Source organism: Triturus cristatus, chromosome 7 (genome assembly GCF_964204655.1).
Source record: "Triturus cristatus chromosome 7, aTriCri1.1, whole genome shotgun sequence".
NCBI lineage: Eukaryota > Metazoa > Chordata > Amphibia > Caudata > Salamandridae > Triturus > Triturus cristatus.
In genome coordinates, this window is record NC_140590.1 from 1544703761 (window position 1) to 1544730648 (window position 26888).

The window sequence follows — 26888 nt, forward strand, 5'->3', positions numbered from 1 at the left end:
GCGCATAAAACAGGAGCTGAGCGCCAGATAGGACCATAATCATGCATGCAGACCATGGTAATTTTTTTGCACACAACAATGTGCTCACCTCTCCTTGTGACCATCACTTCGACATTTATCCATCCACATTTTCCCACTCACAAAGCCCCCGCATTGTGTGACTCGCCAATCTCTTCTGCCGCCAAACAAACACATTCTTGTCTAACTTTCATCTCTCCCTTATGCGCGCCACGCACCGCTCGCAACAAGCGCGGAAACCTGGAGCGCCCGCGCGTGTCAACAGAGACGAGCAGTAAATCACCTATGAGGAGACGCTCCCAGCGGCAGCGCGCGCTGGGGGGACGAGCCAAGGATGCACGTTTTGCGTCAGATGTTCCTGACAGAACTGCTCGAAAGAGGCTCGGCTCGACCCCTCTGCCACATGTGTCTGACCAGGCTGTCGGCGAAGGTCGTCGCCCTCCCAGTCTCCAGCCCGCGCAGTTCAGCGGCTCTTGGCTTCTGCAGCGAGGTACGTACAGCCGGGACATCTGTTCCCTATTCTTCACAATAACTGCCAGACTCCTATTAAGGTCTTCCTCATGCATGTGAGTCGTTGAAAACTCGTAGTATTCCTATTCTATTTTATCTTTTTCTAGTAATGCATGTTTCATCTGCAACCTTAGTTTATTGGTCATATAAAGTTTGAGTGTTTAATCAATGGGAGATTCTGTCAACATTAGATAAAAATGTTTACCAAACATGTAATCCATTTTCCTGTATTATAATAAACAATTGAGCAACTATATAATGATGGCATTTATAAAAAGAGACAAAAACGATATAATGTCTTGATTTGCAGTGGTATATATTAATGCACACATGCAATTATAAAAAAGTTAATAAATTAGTATATTTTAAATATTTAGTAACCAGCATTAATACTCAAAGAACTCTGGTCAAGCGTGTGGAAAAAATTGCAAAAGTTTATTCAGGTTCAATTTTTTCCACAGGAAATCCTTTGAACATATTTGTTTCACTAAAACATGTTTTACCAATATTTAATAGATGTTTTATACTTTTATAGAATGCAGCTATTTCAGAAATATAAAATGCGTTTTTTATAATTCTTCAGCTGCACTAGAGTGGAGCACAGAAGATCTGCAGCACTGAGAAGACAAAAACAAAAAAAAGATTCAAAAATGACTTTGCTGCACATCCATCTGTACTTGACTGGCTTGGGACTCTGGGTCATACAGAAGTCCAGTTCGCTGGTGCTCACCGATGCGAGCGAACTGCTCTATCCATCCAACAGAACTGAGGCAGACCTTACATATGGCAGTGGGTTTCCACGAATCAGACGAAGGCGCTACATTTCTCCCCGGGACATGAGCGCTCTCTTGGACTACCATAACCATGTGAGATCACAAGTCTTTCCGCCGGCAGCAAACATGGAGTACATGGTGAGTAAAGAGTTAAAAATTATAGTAATAGCGATGATAATCAGATTTTCTCGAACACTTATCAAACTGAATTGTCTCTAAGCACTAGCATAATAGTAGCTATTATTGCACAACTCAGTAGCACTCATCCAGTAAAGATTTTCAGGCAAACATATGATCAATCAATGGTCATCTATGGTTGGCTAGTTATACATTGTAGACAAGTATGGTTTGTACATAAATCAAGACTGTGCAAAATTGCAGGTTTCTATGTAGTTAACGAAGCTTCCTCACCAACAAATCACTGAGACAGTGTGCATGCTTCATATTGTCCGGAAATGCTGGATTCACATCAGAATGTCTGCAATTCCAAGCCAAGTCTCAATTAATCTGAATTGAAATCCTTTACATACTCAGATCTCTCTAAACTGCAGGCCTGTAGAGTTTATTTGCCCAACAACTGGCTTTCCAAGATCGTGTGTTAATTTAGGTTTAATCATAATCTCTAAAATACAGATCTGTCTGTAAAACGGATCAGAAGTTTATTTGAAATATTTTGGGATACATATATACTCTTAAGTTATTTCAATGCTCCAGGGTACTTTGATTGAAATTCGGTGTCTCTTACGAAGACCTGCATATTTTTTAATGACGATTACTTGGGCTTTGGTTTACGGTGGATGCTTTTTATGTGCCTAGGTATTAACCCACGTTGCGTTAGTCATACGTTTCTATGTGGGTAGGGGAAAGATACTGTCACTTATCAGAGGTCTCGTAATGCATCATACCTCATCCGACTCTGACTTACTAATGTTACTAGCCTGAGACTACCCCCTGCTTTTATGTTCCTGGACACACCATCCATGGTTTAGACACAGACAGCCTTAGTGCCATCTAGTGGACGTGCCTTAAGGCTGCAACCTTACTTCTTGTATGGAGGCGCTTGTTCTTTGCACAGGTGTGTGTGCCCGTGTGTGTCCAAGTGTGATATTACAATCTCATGTATGGACCGAGTAACATATGGGGAGCGATCTGTTTGCCTCCCTACTGGAACAGCAGTGGGTTTTATCCCACAGAACGTAGATATATTTGACCCATGGCCTTATTACCAATGCATATGTTTACCCTCACCATTACCACAGAGCAAAGAAAATGCTACCTGTGTTAAAAAAAAATGACAACCTGATGAGTGTGCGATGCATCCAGATGTGCACTTTTGTACAATGCACTGGAAAGGAAGTACTCTTTAGTGGAAGCAGAAAATATGAAGTTCAATGTCATTTAATGTCCCAGGGTCCACTCTTGTATCGAAGTGTGTGTCAAAATTAACAAGCATTGCCAAAGCCAACAGATCTGCCTTTCATTTAGTGAAACGTGCTTGGTAATTGATGGTCAGGTTGTCTGTGTTTGTTTAGGTGTTTATGGACGAACCAGTCACTGAAACGGGCATTATCTGAGTTAATAAATATGGATGGATGAATGAATGAAAGTGATTTATAAAGCGCAAATTCTTGCCCAAGGGCGTCTTGGCGCTATAGAAACGGGTATAGCTGGATGAATGCTAAGTGACTGTGTGCATGGATGGATGAATTGATGAGAATATTGGTGAGTAACAAACGTTCACCCACCCAAGGACCCACTCATAAATTCATTCATCCCCCCCTATTACGCAGTTTCACATTCTCCACGGAACTATCCACACAGATACACACACAAATCTCTCATCAATGAGGAAGTACGTTAATTCTTTTTTTAACAGATTGATTTCACCAGTGCTTGTTTACTGATAGTCAGACCAACTGCTTTGCCTTCTCTTCCCTTACTCGCTCCTGCTGCTCTGCAATAGCTTGTATTGCAGTCAATGTCTCCTCATATTTATTGCCTTTGCCTCTTGCCCACTTCATCTCTGCTGTCTGTGTGTCTGTCGCCGTTTGTGACACCCCTTCAACAGTTGACTCTAGAAATCAATAAAAACAATTCCGTAAAGCAGCTGATCTTTAACTTCCGGGAAAGTTGGCCTATGATAAAGTTGCCCATGTTCGCTTCATATGCACAAAGTAAATATACTCTGTGTTAAATGTAAACGATAAACAGCTGGAAACTTAAAGGCGTTTTTCAGAGTTCCCAAACTATGGGCCTGATGTAGACTTCGGCAGACAAGTTACTCGCCGCAAACGGCACAAGGCGGGACACATGGAAAAAGTAAAAACAAGGAGAAATAATGCATTTCCCCTCGTTTCGCCACCTTAAGACCAGATTTTTCCTTGTCTTAAGTTTGGCGCTACCTCCTATTTACGCTGCCCTTGAGAATAGGCGGTAGCGCCAAACTCAATGGCCGTTACGGTGGAACGCCCACCGCAACACCTACTGCACGCCCCTTTCACTATAAAAACAGCGTGAAGGGGGCCCTATTCACAAGGCAGTGTTAAGCCGCGTTAAGCTACTTGAAGTGGCTTAACGCTGCCTTGTGAATAGGGCTAAGCCCCTATCGCCACAACGTCACTGAAAGTGACATTGTGGTTGCACTGGCGATAGGGGCTTGAGAATATGCCCCTAAGAGTTGCATCCTGCAGAAAACACCCTCTTAACCCCTAAATAACATAAATTAGTATTTATTCTAAATCAACGGTGCGGCTCAGAAAATAGTTATAACTTTAAAAATAGTTTTGAAACACTAAAACTGTTTTTAGATATTTAGGAAGGTGGTGTGTCTTTGTACTATTTTGTGACATGAAACTAACACACGTCTCTGTCGTGCTAGGTAAGACCCCCACTTCTCCGAAATTCAACATAAATAATACTAAATAACCCATTTTCTAAAATAGAACACACACGTGTGAAGTGATTTGTTGGCACACATCCATTAAAATTCGCATTCGGGACGTGCTGGGCTCTGTACCTTAATTTTTTCAGGATTTCTTTTTACAACGTTTGCACTGATGCGGGCGCTTTCTACATCTAATTTCCAATTATGCTTTTAGGTATTTTTGCCTTTACACTGTTATAAGGATTAAGGTTTGAGCTGTTTTCGTTTGTTTGGGGGAACAGAGGTTGAAAAATCAGTGACGAGATCTTACGAGTTTTTACGATTTGCTTAAAAGAATATGAAGTTTCCTTTTTTAAAACAATAGAACATGGAGGTGATAACTCTTTCTAGTGATCCGATAAAAAACTGTGGGTAAACATCAAACATGCAATCCTTTGATGAACAAAGAAGTGCTCTAAAGAAGGAAGCACTCGGAAAATATTAATTGTTTGTTTTCAAATATCTTTCACACCCTAAGCGCGGTAAATAATAGGTGTTCTATGATATTTAATGGGTCTCAATGTACCTACCACACAAGATGGAAGACAGAGTAGGCCTTGCCGAGATTCAGAATTGTGATGTGCAGTCAACAACAGAAATCAGTGTTTAGTCACTGAATCCCCTTCCTGATATACTAGGACCCTCAAAGTCAGTGTTGGCTATGTCGGTGCTTCCAGAATTACGAAGCATGTACCGCAAAGCCAATAGCAGTTAGAGCCTATCTTAAAAAAAGTTTTTGTTTACTACCAGGATTCCAATCACATGCGTCATATCGGTCCCTAGTCACAAACTACTCTTTGTAGTGCGTTTAGTGGTGCTAAAATAGTTCAACTCAGTACTAGAAAATGCTGTTCACTAACCTGTGTGCGAAGACCTCCACCTCTGCCGCTCCTATCTTTTCTATGTATTTTTGCAGGTGACCTTCGTCATTCCTGCAGAGATCTCTGCATACGTGCGCAGGAGCTTTTTAGGTAAATGTAGGAGGGACAGGGGAATGAGCTGGAAAGTGGGGGAATGCTTACTATTAAACTGGAGAGGTTTAAGCTGGGGTAGGTGGGTTGTAGGGAGGGTGAAGGAGGGGGCTTAGGGGCATATAAAGACCCCCTACAAAAGAGTAAGTCCATTTCGATTCACAAACTGCGCTTCTAACATTAATACAGCCGAAAATGTCCCAAAACAGTATTAGGTGTACTGCAGTTTAGACCAGGAGTAAGCCTAGCCACTAAAACTGAAACACACTTCTATAGAAAATAATGGAGGCAGGGACTTCAAATAGGAAATAAGGTAAAAATAAATTAACTTATTTCTACTTATTCAAATTAATTTCATACCTAAGGTTGAATATTTTTTAATACATATTAAGCAAGAAATAGGCATTTTACTGTAGGTGGATAGTTTTTAAGTAAATCTTTAAATAAATAATTATACATTAAATAAATATATTTAAATATATTATTTTTAACATACTTTTAAGATAATAGCCCTGTAACATTTTTGCCTATTTGTTCTAGGCTTGAAACAATATTAAATGATTGTACCCATGTTTGCCTATGTAATAATTTTACTAAACTATTTTAAAGCTTAGTAAGTATTTGTACTTTTCCCTATAATTTACCATAGGGAGCTGTTCAACCTGGTTGTGGAAACCTCCACCTATGTGTGAAAAGTTACTAATAGTCATCTTACACTGATAAACATTGCTCTACCACCTGGTTTCAGGGTGTGGGAACATGAAAGTCAAAGTTACTACTAAGCGTAAGAATCAGTTTACACATGAGTGTATCTACGTATGCTACTGTACCTTTGTAAACAAGGTCTATTCATGGACTTCATTTAGGGGTCACCAGGGGTCACAGCTGCGACCCCGGGCTTGCCTCTTGCTACCCCAGGCACTGCGTTTGTGACCCGTGGCCTCACAAATGGCAAAATCAGTGGCTAGAACACAGGGGCAGCTCTTTCTAATGGATGATGGTTGGAGCTCCACAGGCCTGGTTTCTCTCAATTATTTTTATTATGCAAATAGTGAATATTATTATTCACTATTAATGTAATATAAAATGGAGTACAATCGCTGGAATATGACCCTATCTGGAAGCTAAGGTAAGTAAATGCTGTTAAATGTATGTTGTATGCATGCTTGCGGCTGAGAGTGTGTTTATGTGAGTGAGAGTGTGTGGATGCGTTCGTAGGTGTAAGCATGTGTGTGTGATTCAAAATAAAGGTGAAATGGCCTGCGATGTCACTTCCGCTACCCCAGACATTTTGGTTAATTGACGTCCATCGGCCTATTGTATTTAGATGCATTGTGACGGCCATCTTAGAAAAGTATTACAATATAACATTGTTAGCTAGTTAAAAGATGGCCTTTTATTTCCTACTTTAAAAGAGTGTAGTAGATTCAACAGACTTTACTTGTAGAAAAGCAGCTATGGCACAAGACTCATTTGTGGCTATTTATTATATGGTACAGCTAAAGACAAAACCCAAACAAAATAAGTTATGATATGCTATGCAAAAATCCAGAATAAAAATATCTACTGTCAGAACTTCCTTATTATAAATAATTAGGGTCAGAAAACTGTAAGGACACATTAGTATTCCATGTATTTTGAACAACGTTTTTGGTGCTGCAAGAAGAATACATTTTTATTTCCATTACAGATATCCCTCCCACTTATAAAAAAAGGCCATTTTATTGTATTAAGTGAAAGCTGGTAGTGCCACCCTGTGACATTTGGCTTATCTTACCTTATTAAAGTGCTGGCCTTCATTGTAATTTTGTTATGGCAGTGAAAGTGGGTAGTGAGTCGTGCCATAGCAAATACTTTTAAAATAGATTTAGTGTGTAGCAAGGCAATTTACCTGACACCAGAAATAATGAACGAAAACCTTCCTTTATAGCTTATAGAAGTATGGCTGGGTAGCAGTAAATAGTGGGTATGTGGCTGACAGAAAAATTCAGAGTGCCATAAATAGACTAGTAGGGTTAAGTTTGAGTTCTCCATGATGTCACTCGGGAAACCTAGTTGACAATTCCTATTTATTTGAGTTACACGTGTATACATTTATGTTATGTACGCCCCTCACCCTCTTACTTACCTAATGTGAGCAATGCAGGGATAGAGGAATGATTGGGGATTCGTGCATAATCTAGTGTCTGTGGGTCCAGGCCCCCCCACCCTATGCATTAGATTCCCCATCACACTTAAATATATAGAAATGGTTCAGTCTCCTGCCATTCGCCCCACTGCGTGTGACATTAATCTCCCCTCCATCAAATAAATATGAAAAATATCACCCACCCATCCACATTTGACAATAGCCTTGCCCTCACACCCAAACCAATAATAAGTGTCAATTATCCAGTCGCCCTCCCCATTAGCACTCTCTCATTCTCTCCTCTTGCCCCTTTTCCCATAATAAAAGCAATACCCGGCATACTGCCAGTCTCCCATGCCACCTTCTGCACATTCCTTTCCCTCACCTTACCCATAACCAAAAGACCTACATGCCTGAACATCTGCACAACATCCCCTAGGATGGCCTAATGCTTACCGAAGTCCGTTTTCATAATCATGCATGCAAACCTCGTCCCCAATATCTTATCAACTGGTTTGCCATCATTAGCTACTTTTGCAGTACAGCACACTTTCCTCTACTCACTACTGCTTTAATTTTCTCACTTTTCTCCCAACCTTGCTTCATACAAATCTGTCCAATAAAACCAAAATAATTACATCATTCCAATATTATATCGTTTTCAGCATATGTAGGAGGTACAATACCATTTCAATGAACGTTTTACAGATATTGAAGAACAGGACTATGCCATTGTGGCATGAAGAATCCAATTCTGGGTCTTAAATGTATGCTATAAATTATCCTTTAAATGAATCGGCCCTAAATCATGATTAGTCTCAGTAACATATACAGCTTTGAAAAGTCAGGCAAACACCAAGGGGCTATTCACTAATATTTTACCATCAATTACTCTTGTAGTAATTTTGAATTACAAGAGTAAGCCAGGAGTTAGCCAGGAGTACTCCTAGCTTACTCATGAATCTCATGAGTAAATCGCAAGCACTATAAACCACACTAAGGGCCTGATTACAATCTTGGCGGATGTGATTCTCCGTCACAAACGTGTTGGATATTCCGTCTGCCGTAGTACAAATTCCATTTTATACTATGGAACTTGTAAGACGGCTGACAGGATATGTGATATGTTTGTCACGGAGTATCCCATCTGCCAAGATTGTAATCAGGCCTTTAGTCATATACCAGTCTTTGTGAATTGTAACTAACAACTCTTGTTGCGCGCAAGGGTGGAGCTCGCCTCGGGGTGCAATCGACAACTTCAAGAATTTGAGCTTTACAAGTAAATTTGGTAGATTCGGTGTGCATTCTACCATTTTTGCAGTTATACTAACAACTCTTATGCCTGCATAAGTGCCACTGGCTAACATTCTTCTGCATCTGCCCTGGTGGTCCCTGCCAACATGAATAGCAGTTCTCCAAAATGGAGCAGTAGCAGAAGTGACATTACACAAACACATTGGTCACTGATGAAATCAAAGAGTGTCCCGCTGATCCATTCTTAGCCACTCAACAGCCCACTGACATAAAGAAACATGAGGGGGGTGTCCCCTGCAAGGTACGTGGAGGGGCCACTCAGGAATCAATTAGGAGCTGTCGGCCAGAGTACTGTGCTGAGGGGAGCCCCTGGAGGTTGGGGCACCCCCCGCACCTCAGGGGTTTCGGGAGCTTGTGTTACGCCACTGCCGTATATTTGATGCTAGGAGGCTAATAAAATGGCAAGGAGTGCAAATCAAAGGAATTAAACGCTGTTCTTATAGCCTTGTTTGGTGTCTATGGCTTCTGTTGCCTCCATGTCCTCTGATACCAATGGCCTCTAGAGCAGAGCCATTTATTTGTACGAGTAGGCAAGCCAGGGATAGCACATACTACCCCTGGTGACCCCAAATTCACACCCATGTCCATCATACTCTACTTGCTAAACTTTTGAACGAGTGTTGGCCCTGATGGGTTGCTAGTTCACATGCTTTGACTGCCCTGTGGTGAAACCTTTAAAATGGACTCTCCACACTTATATCTAGTATCTTCTAGCTATTCCTTACCAGTGTTGACTTTGGCAGAACGCTCCTTTACGTCAATAAATCCAGTTGTATTTGCTGTATTTGACCTCTCCCTGACATTTAACAAGGTTTTGATTTCTCTTCCTTGCCAACATATTGTACTCAATTCACATCAGAACTTTGTTAACATAGATTTATTCTTGTAGCCTCCGGCCAGCCAGCTGCTTCCTTTGCATAGTTCATGTGATACCGAGAACACATAACAGAAATAAAACATAAAAATCCGAAAACACTCAAATGTGTCACTACAGAATGTCAGCAAAGGACACACAGGTAGTAGAGGAAGTTTGGTTTCTTTTATTGCAGGCCTGCATTGTAAAATAATTTTCATTTAGAATTCAGACCTAACACAGAAAACAAAGTCAATACTTCTATCTTGTTGAATGTTTTACAGCAAAACTTTTCATTTGATGTGGACATTATAGTCACGTTCAGGTCACATGGAAATTAGGGTTATGCACAGCGGATTTTAACTCGGGGATTTACGGTGATGACCCTCTGACTCAGTATCCTACAATATACTCTCATATAATTTACTGTCGTTTACAAAAAAATATTTAATGATACATGAATTGGCAATACAGTGCAGTAAATATAAACATTTGCCTTCTATGGTTGTCCTTATAAAAGCAAGAAAGCGATGGGTGCAATGATAGAATGAATTTCAGCCACTGATAATTACTGCTTTCCAGTCCATTGTTTTCTTGGCCACCATGTCACTCTAAACAGGAACCACGTGTATGCAAATCAAACTGGGTCTTGCTCCAGTAGGGACAGTCCCACCAAACTGCCAGGCCACGCCTCCACCAGATGGGACCTCAAGCAGCTCGTATTTAACCCATTCATGCCTCATCGGTGAGGTGCAGCTTGAGGCCAATGACACACAGAGTACAACTGGTAAGACCCAGATCTGGATCCAGTGCTGGAAGCTGGGGATGCAGTTGTTGTCTTCTATGGCCACATCCATCTTTTAGATACCATGCTTTCAAACAAGTAAGGGTTATTTATTTATTTTGTCAATTTATAGGGCGCAACAGCTACCCAAGAAGGGTTTCCCGGCGCCTAGACACAGCTAGAACAAGAGACAGAAACGGAGGGAGAATTTAAGGTGTTTATTGTTCGTACAGCCAGGTCTTTACAAGCTTTCTAAAGCTATAATAGTTATCTTCCTTCCGAATGCCTAGTGGAAGCGTGTTCCACAAGGAGGGTCCAAGGTAGGCAAAAGATCTGCCCCCTGATCTTGCACGTTTAAACCTTGGTATACAGAAGCATGCTGCTGTCTGGGACCGGAGGTTTCTCTTTGGCGTGTAAAGGCAAGCAAGGGATTGGAGGTATTTTGGGGCTCCTCCTGTTTTTATTTTGAACATGTAGTTCAAGGCCTTGAAACGAACTCTGTTCTCTATCCTGAGCCAATGAAGGTCCCGGCGATGGTTCGAGACTCCAGCGTTCCTAGGAATCTTACACAGGAGTCTGACCGCAGCGTTTTGCGCTACTTGTAGTCGTCCAATGACAGATTTATTAGCGCCTAAATATAGGATGTTGCCGTAGTCAAGGGTTCATGATCAGTTAAAGGTACTGATAACAACAGGTGGACAGTTATTCATTTGAGAGGATTTACAGTGGGCACACATTCAATATTCATGATCAATAATGAAAAAAATATGAAATTCCAAGTTTTTTTTCGAAATTTGAATATTTGAAAACCATTTAACACATTAGGGTCGCCATCTGCCCCAAGCCATTGGAGTTAAATGACACATTGAAGCTGCTGCATTCAGAATGCTCTCATAAAAATGCAGTTCCCTGGATCCCCAGAAGGGTTAATCACTCCCTTGGCTTTTAGCATTTCCAGCTTCCTATATTTCTGTAGCACCTTCTAGTAACTGAACAAACCACTGCATTGGCCACTCTGCCCCTTGTGTGTGGATTGGGCGTACATTGTCCTGCTTTAAATTTCATTGAGTTTCCACTGAGAGAGACTGGAGCAGGCAGGGCGAAGACAAGTCCTTTGACAAAGGACGTCTAGCACTAGCCTGCCAATCTACTGGGCACATCAGAAACCTAAAGCATATTTTGATCATCTTGATGAATGCAGAGTAGTAATCTAGCCCATACTCTTTTATCAGTTTTGGTCTAGCAGTGATGGGGGACGTTCTATGTGGGGAAGGTGGTTAGGTCGATAGGACGCGGTGGATTTATGGACATGGAAGGTCATGTTCAGACCAGAGTTACGTGTCCTACAATCATGTCACAATTTTCAAGGGAATGCTATTTGGTAGTAGTCATAATGACCTGCACGATGCACTGATATTCCATACTATTCCTCAGACATTCAATGGTCTCTCACAGTCCACACGGTTCTCTCACAGTTCACTGCCATTCTGCCTGGCAGTATCAGCCCAGGACTGAGGCATTTACAGGGTTTACACATCAGACCTCCACAATGACCTCCTCCATCCACTAATAATCCAGTGCTGAGAGGCTAGAACAAGGTGGCGATTAATGGGTCAAGTGAACACAGATTGCAGAGAACTTCGCCCCCTTTCAGAATGCAAGTTACATCTTAATAAAGTAGATGAAGTGACTGAACATTTGCCAAAGGTATTTTATGTGTATATGCAGAGCAGAGACTCCCACCTGAATAAGGGAGATTGAGGGTCAAAGCACCAGCTGCAGAGATTTGTTTGTGTGTGAGTGCTGTGCATGCGCGTATGCCCATGTACATCATGCAGGTTATAGGGTGAAATCGCTGTACACGAGCATGTCAGTTTAATGTATCAGCAGTCGATGATTGCATTTGCTGATTAATTAGCATTTTCCAAAGCTAGTGATACAGTGAAGAGGGTATATGTGCTTCACTGCCAATAAGGTGGCTTAGATCAGACGTGCTTAACCTGAGATCCACAGAGCCTGTTCAGGTGGCCCAGAACTGTTTATCAAAATAAATAATAATTTATAGTGTCATGCATATTGCTTCGAAATAAAACAAAAATTTGAGAAGTTCTTACCTTCCCACTAAATTAAAATTCGATGTTTGCATTTTTGTGTTGGTGAAATAAATACAGTGTTTCATAATTTGTGCATTTGTTTGATGTATACTGGGTTCTATTAGTAGTATAAGCTTTATTCGATATAAAAAATATCATAAAAGCAATACATTTCCACGCGCAAATCTTCCGGTGACCCGCACTTGGCATTCACCTACCTAAACTCCGCCGTGAGGGGAACGGCCACAACAGCGCAAACTGCCACACATTGCCGTGAGGGGAACGGCTGGTCCGAAACCACACATCCCAGCATCCCACTCCGGCGCTCGCCTCAGGTGTCATCAGGCAGCGTCGGGGGCCCTGAAAAGAGACACGGGAACACCGCAGCGCGGGACGCACGCGCAAATCTTCCGGTGACCCGCACTTGGCATTCACCTACCTAAACTCCGCCGTGAGGGGAACGGCCACAACAGCGCAAACTGCCACACATTGCCGTGAGGGGAACGGCTGGTCCGAAACCACACATCCCAGCATCCCACTCCGGCGCTCGCCTCAGGTGTCATCAGGCAGCGTCGGGGGCCCTGAAAAGAGACACGGGAACACCGCAGCGCGGGACGCACGCGCAAATCTTCCGGTGACCCGCACTTGGCATTCACCTACCTAAACTCCGCCGTGAGGGGAACGGCCACAACAGCGCAAACTGCCACACATTGCCGTGAGGGGAACGGCTGGTCCGAAACCACACATCCCAGCATCCCACTCCGGCGCTCGCCTCAGGTGTCATCAGGCAGCGTCGGGGGCCCTGAAAAGAGACACGGGAACACCGCAGCGCGGGACGCGCGCGGGCAGCGCCCGGGCGAAGCCCGGGACAAGGGCGGGCCCTCTGAGGCCCTCAGAGGCACGAGGAGGACGGGACGGGGCCACCTCCTTTCATTCACCTATTCGTTACAACTTGAAGGTACTGTTCATTGGTCCACTGGCCATTCCTCATTTGGGAACTGTGGGTACTGCTATTATTTCCGGGACTATCTGCCTTATAACCATAATGTTTGCTATGTGTCATTGATACTTGTATCTGTAGTCCTGCGTAACAACCCAAACCGTAGAACAGGGGTTATTATTTGTCAGCATGGCCCCAAGAGGCACCCGCAGCAAAACTGCTGCCGCTGTGACTGGCCCCATTGACCTTTTTATTTCTAAGGCCAATGATGCCATCAACCAGGGCATAAACCTACTAGAACGCAGGGTATCACAAGACTTGGCGCATGCCAAACGTTCTTCGCTTGGCCTCATTGCTACCGCCACTACACCTGCACAAATTATGCCTAATAACATCAGACCCTTACTTGATGTTTGTGCTGACATACACACCATTCCTAGCGAGGTTAACCTCTCAGCCTCAATTCCCCTGTTAGACACAGATACCGACACTAGCACAGACTTGGAAAAAACGCCTGAGTTACTAATTAACCCCTCTCCCAAAGTACAATCTGCTGATAACACCAGGCATGCTAGAGGTAGGCGTGAGGGGGCAGTTCAAAAACTGAAGTTACACGTACCCAAGCCCCGGGTAACTACGATCAGGAAATATGGCCGGGCACAAAGGAAACCTGGGAAAAATACCAACTTTGTCCCTGACAATAATCATAACGCGACTAAGGTTACGGTAATACCTCAGAGGGATGATAGTGAAACTGTTCAGCAGGGCAGAACAACGAACACTAACGGAAATATAGACAAGGCATATGACCTTCTGTTGGAAAGACTGGGGGATTTATTAAGCATTTATCTATCCCCAATCGAAAATAGGCTTGCTCGATTAGAAAAACAGCTAGATGAATTGAGCAACCCTCTTAAGATTTTCCTAAAGGGAGGTCCTGCAACCAGTATAAAAAATAGTAACCCCACCAATATAGTAGGCCCCAAAACAACTATCTTACAAGTACCCCCAGTCGCCCCAAATAATGCAGATAAAGTCGTACCTGTTGCGCTGGCCAATGGCCCAATTACTAAACAAAAAACAGCAACACCACACACTAATAGCAAATCCACAGATAAAAGAAAGGATCCTGGCACCAATACCACCGCGAATACCACACTCCCAACTGCGAGTACCACAGGTCACCCTTCAATTTTTACAAGCAATCCTATCTTGACCCAACCCACCCCAAAACCGCCCAGACAAGTTCCGGCCCGCATTAATCTTCCTCCGGAATGCGGTGCATATGTATTAGTGTTAGTAAATGTTACTAAACTAAGAGAGGATCAGGATGAAAATCCCATATCACTCAAAAATAAAACCCTGCACTGGCTAATTACTAACTGCAATTACCCGATTGATGGTGCAAGGGAGATTATTAACACACAGCGGGTGGGTTGGATTGGACCCCTTAGGAAAAAACTTGAGGGCGACTGTGTCATTATTAGTTTTAGAAAACCACATTGGGCAGAGAAAACATTAGTCAACGCCCCTTTACCATCGCCATGGGAATTTAACACCACGCTCCTTCCCTTAGGATATTTTTATCGACACCTGATACCTCCAGAACAAGCCACGGTTAACCCTCCCAACAATTTCCCCATTAATTTATACCAAGAGACGAATTTTGGTGCAAGGGTCAAATCACCCTTTTTTGCCCAAAACCAGAACCTAAATGCCGCCTTTTCCAACAACTCCAATTGGCATCCACAACCTCTAATGCCAATCCTTACCCCCAACCATCCACAACATTTTCAAGCCCCAACTATGCGTCAGAGCAATCACAGGGATAGGTCTTACCCAATCCCTAACCCATTCCAGTTTGCACAGACGACACAAGTCAGGCCAATGTACAATATCCCAACTTTCAATCGGTTCGACTATCTATCATCATTAGACGAACAGGATTGACTGAGCATACCCCTTAATAATGAATCATGCAAGAATGCAAAAGCCTGCAACCAAGAGGATGCCACAATCATAAATTCACTTGCATTACTCCATGCTAAAATAGTAGCTCCAGAAATCATATTGTCGGATAGCACTCCGGCCATTTCAAACGAACCAACTATCTATGATAATGGGAATACTAGGTGCACATTTATTAACCAGGGGTTCAAACACGGCCTATCAATCCTAAGCTGGAATGTCGCAGGTTTAGAATCCAAGCTCTCTGACCCTGCCTGGACCGAACTAATTAAGGACATAGACATACTCATGTTCCAAGAGACTTGGGCTGTTGATAACCTGTATATCGAAGGCTACCACTGTTTCAGCCTGACATCTCTAAAACCTAGTTTTGGCCGAGCGGTGGGTGGACTCTTTACGGGGATTAGAATTTTGGCAGGCGGTACAATTAATGTTTTGAAGTCAGACAACCTTGCTAATTCCAACATTCAAATTCTGGAATACAAATTGAAATCAAAGACCATAATTTATTTAATCAATTTTTATAACAATGATTTTAATGGTGTACCGAACAAAAATTTTGTTGCTTTATCTAAGGTATTAAATATAATTGATTGTTCCATGTCAGTAGATACTAAGACTAGTATTCTGATCGGGGGAGATTTTAATGTGAAACTTATAGATAACTATGGATCCACTAACTTTGATCACTGTAATGACCGCAGGGGTTTGGAACTGATTAGCATACTCTCTGATTTTAATCTTGTTGACGTAATGAGTGTAGGGTATGATATGAATTTTCCCTACGCCCCTACGTTTAAGGGCAGGGATAACGGTTCAATTATCGATTACATTTTTACATCACCTGTGTTAACGGACTGTTTAATCAAATCTTCTGTGGTGCAAACGTCCTTCAGCGATCATAATCCTTTGTTTGCTATCTTTAACCTCGCACCCAGTCCGATTTTTATGAATTTAAATGGAGCTAGGGATATCACACCCTCAATTGATGGCCTTCGCCTTAAATGGAGAGGAATTGATTGTGGGGCTATTATAGATACGATTCAGGAGGCATATCCGGATCTATTGAAATGTCTCTCCTCCCCTAGTACAAATAATGAAGAACTGATTACTGATTTTGAAGCTTTATGCACCAATATAAAAACTCTCCTGTCAGTCCCACTCTCTACTGACCATAAAGAGCCACGGTGGTTTGATACATCTTGCTCCGTGGCCAATAGAGAGTTAAGAAAGGCCCTCTCTGCCAATCCCAGGTGTAAGGACGCTGTTCGAGCCGCCAGGAAAAACTATAAAGATAAAACATCGAAAAGGAAGGCAAATTTGCTCTCCGATCACTGGGATAAGCTGGTTATCAGCGCCAATCTGGGTGGCAGCGGCCCATTTTGGACGGCAGTTAGGAGAACGAGGGAAATGGGCAAAGAGCTTACTAAAATTAGTTGCAACATAACCAGTACAGCCTGGGAGACCCATTTTTCTAATATTTATGCTGCCCCCTCTGATGAGCAACCTCTCCCTAACCTGAACCAAACAGCAGGCTTAGAGATTTCGGACTTAGAAGTCAGGAAAGCTATCAAAGAGAGCCTAGGCAACAAGGCGCCCGGGCCAGACGGCCTCCCTATAGATATCCTTAAATTTAACGTTGATCTTTGGACACCAATACTTTTAAACATTTTTAATAGTCTTCCACATGTAGCCATGCCTGCCACCTGGGCTACTAGTATTATTGTCCCCATTTACAAAAAGGGAGACAGATCTGACCCAGTAAACTATCGTCCCATCTCCCTCCTGGACAATACTTTAAAAATACTAGGACGAATAATTTATAATAGGGTACTGGTATGGGCGTCTGATTCTGACTTTTTAGACACCTGCCAGATGGGGTTTAGGAGTGGGGTAGGAACAGTCGAGCAATGCCTAAACTTAAAATTGATAATAGATAAATACTGCATTGCTCGCTCATCCCCCGTTTACCTAGCTTTTATGGATCTTTCATCCGCATTCGATCTTGTGAATAGATCCAAGCTATGGTTAACTCTCCTGTCAAATGGTCTCGATGCCACTCTTGTTAGATTCTTAGCCTATCTCCATACTGACTTGAAAGCTCGGGTACGTATTGGTGTGGGCGGAGAGGTATCGGGAGCCATTAAGATAGGGAGGGGGGTGAGACAGGGGTGCGTCTTAGCACCCCTGCTGTTTAATATTTATATTAATGGCCTGTCCAACTGTTTAAAGAAAGCTACCCCCGATGTCCCAATCATTTTAGGAAATCCCTTGCCCGTACTTTTATATGCAGACGACGCTGTCCTTTTGGCACGTACACCAAACGCCTTACGTCTGCTTGTACATAGTTTTGTAAATTTTATGGAGGGACTGGATTTGAAAGTTAATTTTAAAAAGTCTTTTATAATGCCTTGTGGGCCGGGCAAAAGGAAACTCGGCACTATTCAAATTGGAACAGATAAACTCGAATCTGTCCATAAGTTCCCTTATCTGGGGTTGGTTTTCGCTGCGAACGGCTCCTGGAGTGGGCATGTGGCCCACGCCACGAGCAAGTTCTCGAAAGCCAACAACTCCGTCCTGAGTCTCCCACGCCCTAAGAAAATCGGCGCCACTAAAGCTATTGTTCAAATTTTTAAATTACAGTGTTCCCCTGTTGCTACGTATGGAGCCGAAGTTTGGGGATCGGCCAGCAGCATTGGTATTCAAAGAGAGGAAAACCGTTTTTGCAGGAAATTGCTGGGAGCACCAATTTCCTCTTCCAATTTCATCTGTCATAACGAACTTAACCTCCCATTCATAAACGACTTTATTAAAGCAAGACCAGCACTCTTCTGGATCAGAATCTGGAGGAATGAGGCTGCTGCCCTTACGCAAAACATCATTAGGGACTGCCTCAATAGTGATAATGGCATACAGATCCCCTGGTTTAAAGAAGTTTTTAAAATATTTAATGAAATTGGAAGAGGTATTTTGTTTACTGAGCCAACGGCTATTGAACCAAAGGACAAACATGAGGTTCAAAAGGCACTCTATGCACTTTATCGTAATGAACGGCTTGGAATTGAACTACAGAAATCAGGGGTCAAAAAATACATTGGTAATGGTCTCTGTATGCAAATCATGCCACCCTACCTATCACTGCCTATGTCAAATTGGGAACGATCTCTACTGTTTCGTCTAAGGGCAGGAACTGTTAAATTTCTGCTCTCTTTTCCTCTGGGGTATCAACACCATACTGTCCTTACCCCCTGCCCCTGTGACGGTACAAGCACTCAAGACGATTTGCACTTTCTGTTTTTCTGTAAATATTATGTGAGATATACCAAATGGCTTTTAACCCCATATTTTAGAAAGCTCAGACCTCTTACACTTCAGGAATCCTACATGCTGCTGCTCACCCTGGACAATGATGAACTGACATTTCGCACTAGCACTTTTCTAAGACTAGCCATACGTGCACGCAAGACTATGGAAAGTCCTTGTAATCAGATTCAGTCAAAAAATACTACTGCTAAAACCTTATAAGTTAATGGAATTTACTGTCTAACCTTTGTATGAATTGCTTTGTTACTATGAAATGTAAATTATTTAACTGTTTTGTATTATGTGTATGTATATGTTCTTTGATGTGTCGGTACTTTTATGAATTTTAACAAATTCGAATAAAGGTCTTTTGAAACTGAAACTACACATTATTTACATAAATAAAAATAATTAAAAAGTCATTACATCGTCATCTGGGTTCTATATTGTTGTGTATTGTCACGAGGTTCAAATTGTAGAAATGGCTTAGGCGGGGTCCTCAGTTTCCAGTAATGATTCTGCAGGGGTACAGAGGAATCAAAATGTTAAGAATCGATGGCTTAGATCTTAAATTTTGCATGCAAAGATGAGTGTCTTATTTTGGGGTCACATACTCCCTTACCAGTAACACACTTCCAGTTTTTTATTTGTCTAATGGATGTCTGCCTTATCCTGTAGGTGACAGGTTTTACTGTATTGATCACAGCTTAGACCGTGTGCTGGAGATGGTGGTGCCTGATGCAAAGGTCTGCATTGACTCTGCAGATCATCAATTTCAATTCCTGTGTGGTCATCTTGCTAGGTGTCGTGTGTACATAGTAGGTCGATCGTAATAAGCCTTACAGGAGCAGTTCACCACTTCACAAATTCTAGGTGGAGAAACTGAGGACATTTTCATGTGGTGGTTATAAAAATATATTTCTGAAATAGGTCTCACAAACGTTTGTGTCTTTAGTCTGCTCTAGGTACACGCACAGCACCATAGCAGCAGTTTAAGATGCTGTCGAATACCCAGCGAGGTTTACAGCACACTCAGGCGATGTTCATGGTTTCTCACACACATACACACATGGGAGAAGTACATCACAGTGAGTATCATTGTAAGCTTTACACTCACACATAAAGAAACACACACAAACAAATAAGGTACCACATGGCATCACAGTGGAAGATTGTATTTGCAACAACATGGCACACTTGCAGCGCAGTCAGGAGCAGCGCATCCTTCTTACACATACAAAATAGGTGTAGCAACAGCGGAAGTGCCAAAGACATACATACACATAGGACAGGTACTACTTTGGCATGAACAGTGCACGCTTACCTCGAACAAGCTGGGCAGGTTCATCACAACCGGCAGTGCAACTGTCCCACACTAGCAAAGGACGCCTGTCTCATAGGAAGCAACAATGCAAGCTTATCCTCCCAGTCAGATATAGGATAGGTACCAGTGGTTGTAAAGGTGGAGTAACTATGAGTGGTGGTGAAAACCCTCTCATCAGTTGAGTGTTACCTGCTCTCAAAGGTCATTCACCATTCTGACAACAGTCTGTGCTGGGGCCAAAAGATCTAAGGAAAGACCTTGCAGGCCAAAGTCACAGACATTAGCCTGAGGCACTGCCTCTGCAGCACAGGAAGGACCCTATGACTTGCAGACATTATCTATTGAAGTCACAGTGCGCATTCAAGGCAACACTGCAGTGATTGCAAAGATGAGGGTTGAGGCCGAAGTATGGCGTCATGGCAGAGAAGGCAAGGGAGGAGTAACAGGAGGTGGCACATTCATCAGTAAGGTACAGGTGGGTAGATCTCAGTTGAAGATCAGATTTCTTTAGCTGCAAGTCTGAAGTCGGTGTCCATTCAGATGGTCCTACATTGGTGGAAGGCTCTTCTCATCAACATAGACCCCACCCTCATGGTCACATGGGTATTCTGTCTTTCTCAGGCCTGTGGACCACCTCACTAAGATGAATTTGCAGAGGCAGCCAGCCAGTAAAGATCCGGTGCTTCAGTTGTTTGGTCCAACAAACAATGAACAATGGAAACTGTACCTCAACACCCAGTGCCGTGGCTCAATACAACATGCTTATTCCAAAGGGCAGGAAATGCCCATTCTGCACAAACTAAAAGCGAAGAAGGAAGGGTACAGTGCTTTAAGTCACTTCCTGGACAAGTGGCTCTCTTCACCACCCAGGAAAACTTCTCTGACCTTGTTTGACTGCACCACCAGGGCCAAAACATGACAATTGGAAAGTTATTTTTTAGGGACAGAACACAAGAAACCCTGATCTAACATCTCAAAGGAAAGCCTTTACCACTTTTGACTATTCACCTCACTTGTTTTCCAGCTCTTATTTAGCTCAGAGTTGCATACCCAACACCTCAAGCCTAATTTACGGTTTGGCAGGAGGGCACTCCGTCACAATGGTAACTGATATACCATCCGCCTTATTATAAGTGCATTAATGCACTCGTAATAAAGGGGCTGGGATATCAGTCACGTGAATACCAGTCACCCAATGGCTAAACCAGCTTCCAAGGCCTCAAACGTAACACCAAGCCAAGGATTTATAGGTAAGTGAGTGTGCCATTCAGACATATACTCTTGTGGGCTTATTCTGTGTCCAGCTAGTAACTCTCTCCTCGATTAGGCAGTACCTTCCCTGAAGGTGCTTCATTCAGGCTTACTTTCCTCCATCTTCGGGCAGCAGCTGCTGATGCATGCTGACTCAAAGTAAGAGCAGCAGCAAACAATGGAAAGGCCTCTAACCTTTTGCGTTGTTCAGTAGCAACCACATCTGTAGTGAGTCTTGCCGCTGGCTGTGCTACCTGTGGTCTTTGCTGTGTACGGTCTAGAGAGTCTAGTGGAGTAGGCAGCTAGACTGGACGGAAGGAATGAGAAAGGTTAATAGCCTCACAACAAAGCCACATTGTAAAGTTTACTCAATCGGTGCTGACTTTCCTCCTAAAATGCTGCCCATGGTTGAATGGGCTGTTGGTTGGAAACTGTTTAAAAATGTATTTATTTATGGTTCATTCTAAATGTTGGGCTCCCAAACTGGGAAAATACTCTTCCCTTGGGTTCTTCTGCAAAAATGGCACTTTTTAATCACACATCTCCAAACCTACACCAGTTGCGATCTTGAAACTCACAAAACTGTCCACTGAGATAAATGATGGTTATACATTTCTAATGGAAAGAGTGTGATGTTGAACACACCTCAGAATGTTGTGACTCGCAACAGTACAATTGTTGGCTGCTTCTGGTAAGGGAAGTTGCAGCAGACCAGAAAACCTGAATGATGGTGTTTAACAGTAAAACGAACACATCTGGATATTCTTTCTGCGAGTTGTATCAACGCGTATTTACAACACCTCGAGCCTTAGTTGTTACAGAGTTCAATATGCAAATTGATAAAAGGAATTCAGAATTAGTGCAAGATGACCAGTGGCAGACCAATCAAACACTTCCAAACCGGTTTCCCACACTAATGTCTTCTTTTATAAGTGTTGCATGGTAACGTGCAAAGCTTGAGTCCTGAACCTATTTAAACAGAGCAGAACAGCTGCTTCTGCCACTAGATGTTTTCTCGTAAACGTTGCTCTTGTTCCTGGGCAGGTTCAGCTGACAGTAAAACGCTTTACAAGAGGATAAACTTTAGGAATATGTGTGATCTAGTTGAACGCTAGTGATATAACAAATGCATTAATAACAGCTGCAAAGGCCTCAGTGTAATGTGTGCGATAGAGCTGCATACCTGAAGTGTTTGTGGTGCTAAGAATTTAATGATCTATCCTTTAATGCATCTTAATATATTCCAGTTTTTTAAAGCGCTTGGCTACCCAAAGGCTTCTTGGCACTAGTTAAATGCTTTTAATTGTGAATGGGAACTGATTGATGCTCAGGTTTTGCAGACTAGGGGAGGATCTCAACTACCCATAACTATCCCATCTGTATTATACCCTAATCAACGGTTTAAATAATTGCCAGAAATTATGATAATAATATCTGAAACAAAAATTAATGTGAACAGAAATGAGAAGCCTAACATTTTAGGAGGTTAGCAAAGGTCTGCATTATAACCACTACTGTTTTTTGGGAATGTAGCCAAACTCTTCATAAAGCACTACCTGGGAAAAGGACAGTATCGACAAAGTAAATTACAGGTGCTACCATGATGCCAATTCAATGGTTCTCATTATACCTACTCCAAAGGATGAAAGCACGGAGGACTTTTGAGATTGCTTCCTTGTCGCACAGAAGCTTCAGGAGCAGGCCACTAATCCACTGAGCTATGGTTTTGGCACTGCCATGTAAGTCTCAGTAATGCTGCCTTTCGATCAGAAACCTGACGGAAATTTCTCAGTGGCATCATTCTATGACTTATATAGGAGTAGCAGCGGTGCAACCACATGCTCTTTGCCTGCCATAAAGATCTGAGACTTTAAATCTCATGAATGGCACCAGAGTTATTGGCAAGCACCCACGACTGAGTTCAGAATTAGCCCCTTTAATTGCTAAGAAACTAGCTTGTCTTCATAAGAAGCCTAAGGACATAAGAGCTGACAACGGTAGCAAAATAATGTAGCATTTATTCTCCCATCTGTCTGTGGGAGACTTTGGGCTAGATGTACGAAGCAAATGAATACCTATTCTTACTGAATCGCAATTTACATATCGGTATTTGGTATGTATGAATGTGTCCAACTGGCCATTACTGATTCGGTATGAGTCACATTTGCAATTTAAGTAATCGCAATTAGCGATTCCGTGAATAATGAATTGAGACACAAATACCGAATTCTCACCTGGCATTGAGTGATGACCTCACCAACAGGAAGTAGAGCAGTAGCAGGCTATAAGTACACTGGAGAGCATTGAGACTGGTGATTGCCATATCAATCGAATTGAGATCAGCGCCAATATCAGCCACCCATCTTTGGAAAGCAGTAAAATGCCCCAGCAGAATCCTGAGAAGGAGAAGGCCCTTGAAGGATGAGATAGAAAATTAAAATTCTCTGAGAAAGAGTTAGAGATACTAACTGAAGAGTGTGTATCCCATCATGATGCCTTGTTTGGCAAAACATACCTCTCGGCACCTGAATCACAGAAGAACAAAATATTTCTCAACGTCTAGGAGCCCAGTAACTCTTTGGGGGTTTCACAGAGATCAATAGAAGACATCCGTAAAAGGCAGTATGATCTCTGAGCCATGACCAAAGAGAAGTTGGCAAGCCGCAGAAATGAGGTCCATGCAACAGGAGTAGGACCTCCAACTCAGCCACCACCAACTGCTCTTGAGGAAATGATCAAATCCACCCTGGAGACGCGAACTGTGTCTGGCCTCAGCAATATCGACACTTCGGATGCTCCTGCTACTTTAAAAGGTAAGAGTCATACACACACTTACAGTGCTACACTAAGATGTTTGCAGCAGTGTATGGGGTTAGGCTTATTCTAGTTGCAAAGTTGCAGTCCTGAACATAGCAGCCCTATTCTGCCTACGGATAAAGTGGATGATGCAGGGAGTCCAAATGTCTCAGAAGAACCTGCAGTGAGGAGCAGACATCTGCACAGGAGAATCCGTGTCCAACATCACAGTGGTGTCAGGTAACCTAATCCTAGATCAAGATTCACACAAGATATGGGCATACCACACAGTTGTTTGGAGGTCTTGAAGCCTCACTCTGAATATCCATTCCGGTCTCCTCCTCCTTATTTGAAGGCCTTTGAGAATCCGCATCCTACTCGCACTTACGTACAGCACTGCCATTGTGGAACACGCCAATTTGGGCCTTTTTATATACTTTGCACCTGGCTAACACCTGATCAGAGTTGGTGGTAATTTGCATATGCAAAATCCACATTCTGCAATGTATCGGTCTTTGCGAAAGGTTGATACATACAATTTATGAATCAGTATTAAGAAATTGGTAATAACTCGCAAACACTGGTCCCTAAAATTTCAATTCGGTACCTTCTCGCTTAGGTAAAATAGCGTAACAAATGCTTTTAGTACATTTGAAAATGACATTTTTGCTATCGGTAACCAGTTTGCGACTGGTTACCGGTTCGCTAATGCTTCGTACATCTAGCCTTGAGTTTACTCCAAGTGGGGACCACATTCAAGTGATGCACTATACACCCATCTCTCTGTTTCAGCATCTATTTGCATTTCACAGAACCGTAAATTTAGTCACCAATGGAATCCCAAGTTAACCACCAATTTATTGACATTCCTTACATGACAGCATTAAGTCACGTTATGTTAAAAAGATTTCTAGAGCACACGACTGCCCTCAAAATGGATCTTCCCGGCACTAGTTGCAGGTAGGATGACAGCAGTAGCAGAGAAGATGGTTAGGCTTAGGAGAAGAACAACCATGGGGCCGATTCCAATGCTGGAAAAAGGCTGTACAAATCGTTGTACGGAGCGTTTTTCCCGTACGACTCGTACCCGGTAAACTTTTCTTACAACCTAGGAAGTACAGAAAGCCTTTTTCCGTACAAATCGTACAAAAGACCATACGGCTAAAATAAACCAACGATTCGGATCCGGAACAGCTTGTACGCGATGTCCGTACGTATTTAAGCAGCGGTTTCCTGACCAGCAAGTACGATTCGTCCCTACGGCACTCCGTACGGCTCTTTTCTTACGGGAGCCAAAAACAGCCGTAAAAGAAGAGTCCCCAGGGGTACGAGTCGTACAGGCATAAACCCCCGTGCGTTGTGTATGTACGGTGCGTACCCCCAACATCGCGTATGTACGGTGCGTACCCCCAACATCGCGTACCCCAACATCGCGTACCCCAACATCGCGTATGTACAGTGCGTACCCCCAACATCGCGTATGTACGCACTGTACATACGCGATGTTGGGGTATGTGATGTTGGGGTACGCAATGTTGGGGGTACGCACAGTACATGCGCACTGGGGGTACGCACAGTACATGCACACTGGAGGTACGCACAGTACATGCGCACTGGGGGTACGCACAGTACATACACAACGCACGGGGGTGTATGCCTGTACGACTCGCACCCCGGGAACAACTTTTCCCAGAATACGAGTCGTACAAAGTTCGCTTCGTAGCGGGTAATGGCATTCCCCGTGTATGGGACGTTTTCTGTACAAATCGTAAATTGGAAAGCCGGTCCGGATCGTACTAGTACGATCGGACTGCATTTTTTACGATTTGTACAGAAAAGTGTCCGGGTCCGTCCCGTACAACTTTTCCCGATCCAATTTGTACGGATAGGGCCGATCTGTATGTATTTTTCCCGTACGAATCGTACTTCACGGGTCGGACGGGACTTGTACGATTTGTATGGAAAAATTGACAGATACGAGTTGTACGGGAAAAAAAAATACAGGATCGGAATCGGCCCCATGTGTTTGGTTGTTTCCGAAAGCTTCATGATGTTGCGTTTCTCTTAGCAAAGGTGGCATAATGTTTCATAAAGCTGGGGCTAGGACTCAGAAGGAGTGTCCATCCATTCTGGCTCATCTGTGGCGGGATATAGAGTCCAGACTCAGGTCTGCTAAACATAAGGCTCTCGTAGGGGCATACAATTGAATCAAAGAAGCAAGACTTGGCACTCCTTTTTTTAGAGAAACTTACGGGAAGTGCATAGTGTTTTAAACCTGGTGTGCATCTCAACAGGAGGCCAGTGGAGCTTGGAACAGAGCAGAGAGGCCAAACAGAATTTGGGGAGGGAGAATAGAAGCCTAGCAGCACCATACAGGACAACCTGCAGTCTGTTCAAGACTGATTTTTTGGCATCCAGGTAGAGACTATTACAATAGTCTAGGCGTGAGATGACACAGGATTGAACTATCAATTGTGAAACTTGTAAAGTACAGAATCCTATGATGGATTTCAGGCTTCCCAAGGTGACAAAGCAGTGGCCTGCTAGTGTTATAACCTGGGTTTCAAAGGATAGCGAGTCATTCATCCATAAACAAAGGTTTTTAACCACTGTCTTAGATGTGGGAGGAGGTCCTGGCACTTCTGGTCATCAATGGACTTCCCATAGGTGGGTCTGTCTGCCCAAAAGAAGGATCTCAGTCTTGCTGGTATTACGCTTTAAGCAATTTTCATGCATCCAGTTAGCAACAGCTGTTAGACAGTTTTTTAAATTAGCTGAGTGTCATCGGCGTAGGACACAGCTGGCGTGGAAATACCTTTTTATTTAAATCAGTTCAACCCGTGACTTACAAAGGTGGTGGCCAACTCCACGCCTTGTTTTTCTTCAGGTCAACTGGACCTTTGCCGCCATTGTAGAATGGAGCATGAGTCAACATCATC

General features: G+C 43.0%; 1 protein-coding gene across 1 annotated transcript in view; it reads left to right on the forward strand.

Annotated features, from left to right (window-relative positions):
* The first annotated feature begins 387 nt into the window (after window positions 1-387).
* Window positions 388-26888, forward strand: part of R3HDML (R3H domain containing like) — an 88737-nt gene continuing 62236 nt past the window's right edge. Inside the window, exons 1-2 of the mRNA XM_085619316.1 lie at window positions 388-508; window positions 1112-1439. Coding sequence (XP_085475442.1) covers window positions 1179-1439 — 261 coding nt within the window. The 5' untranslated portion in view covers window positions 388-508; window positions 1112-1178. The remainder of the gene's footprint in view (window positions 509-1111; window positions 1440-26888) is intronic.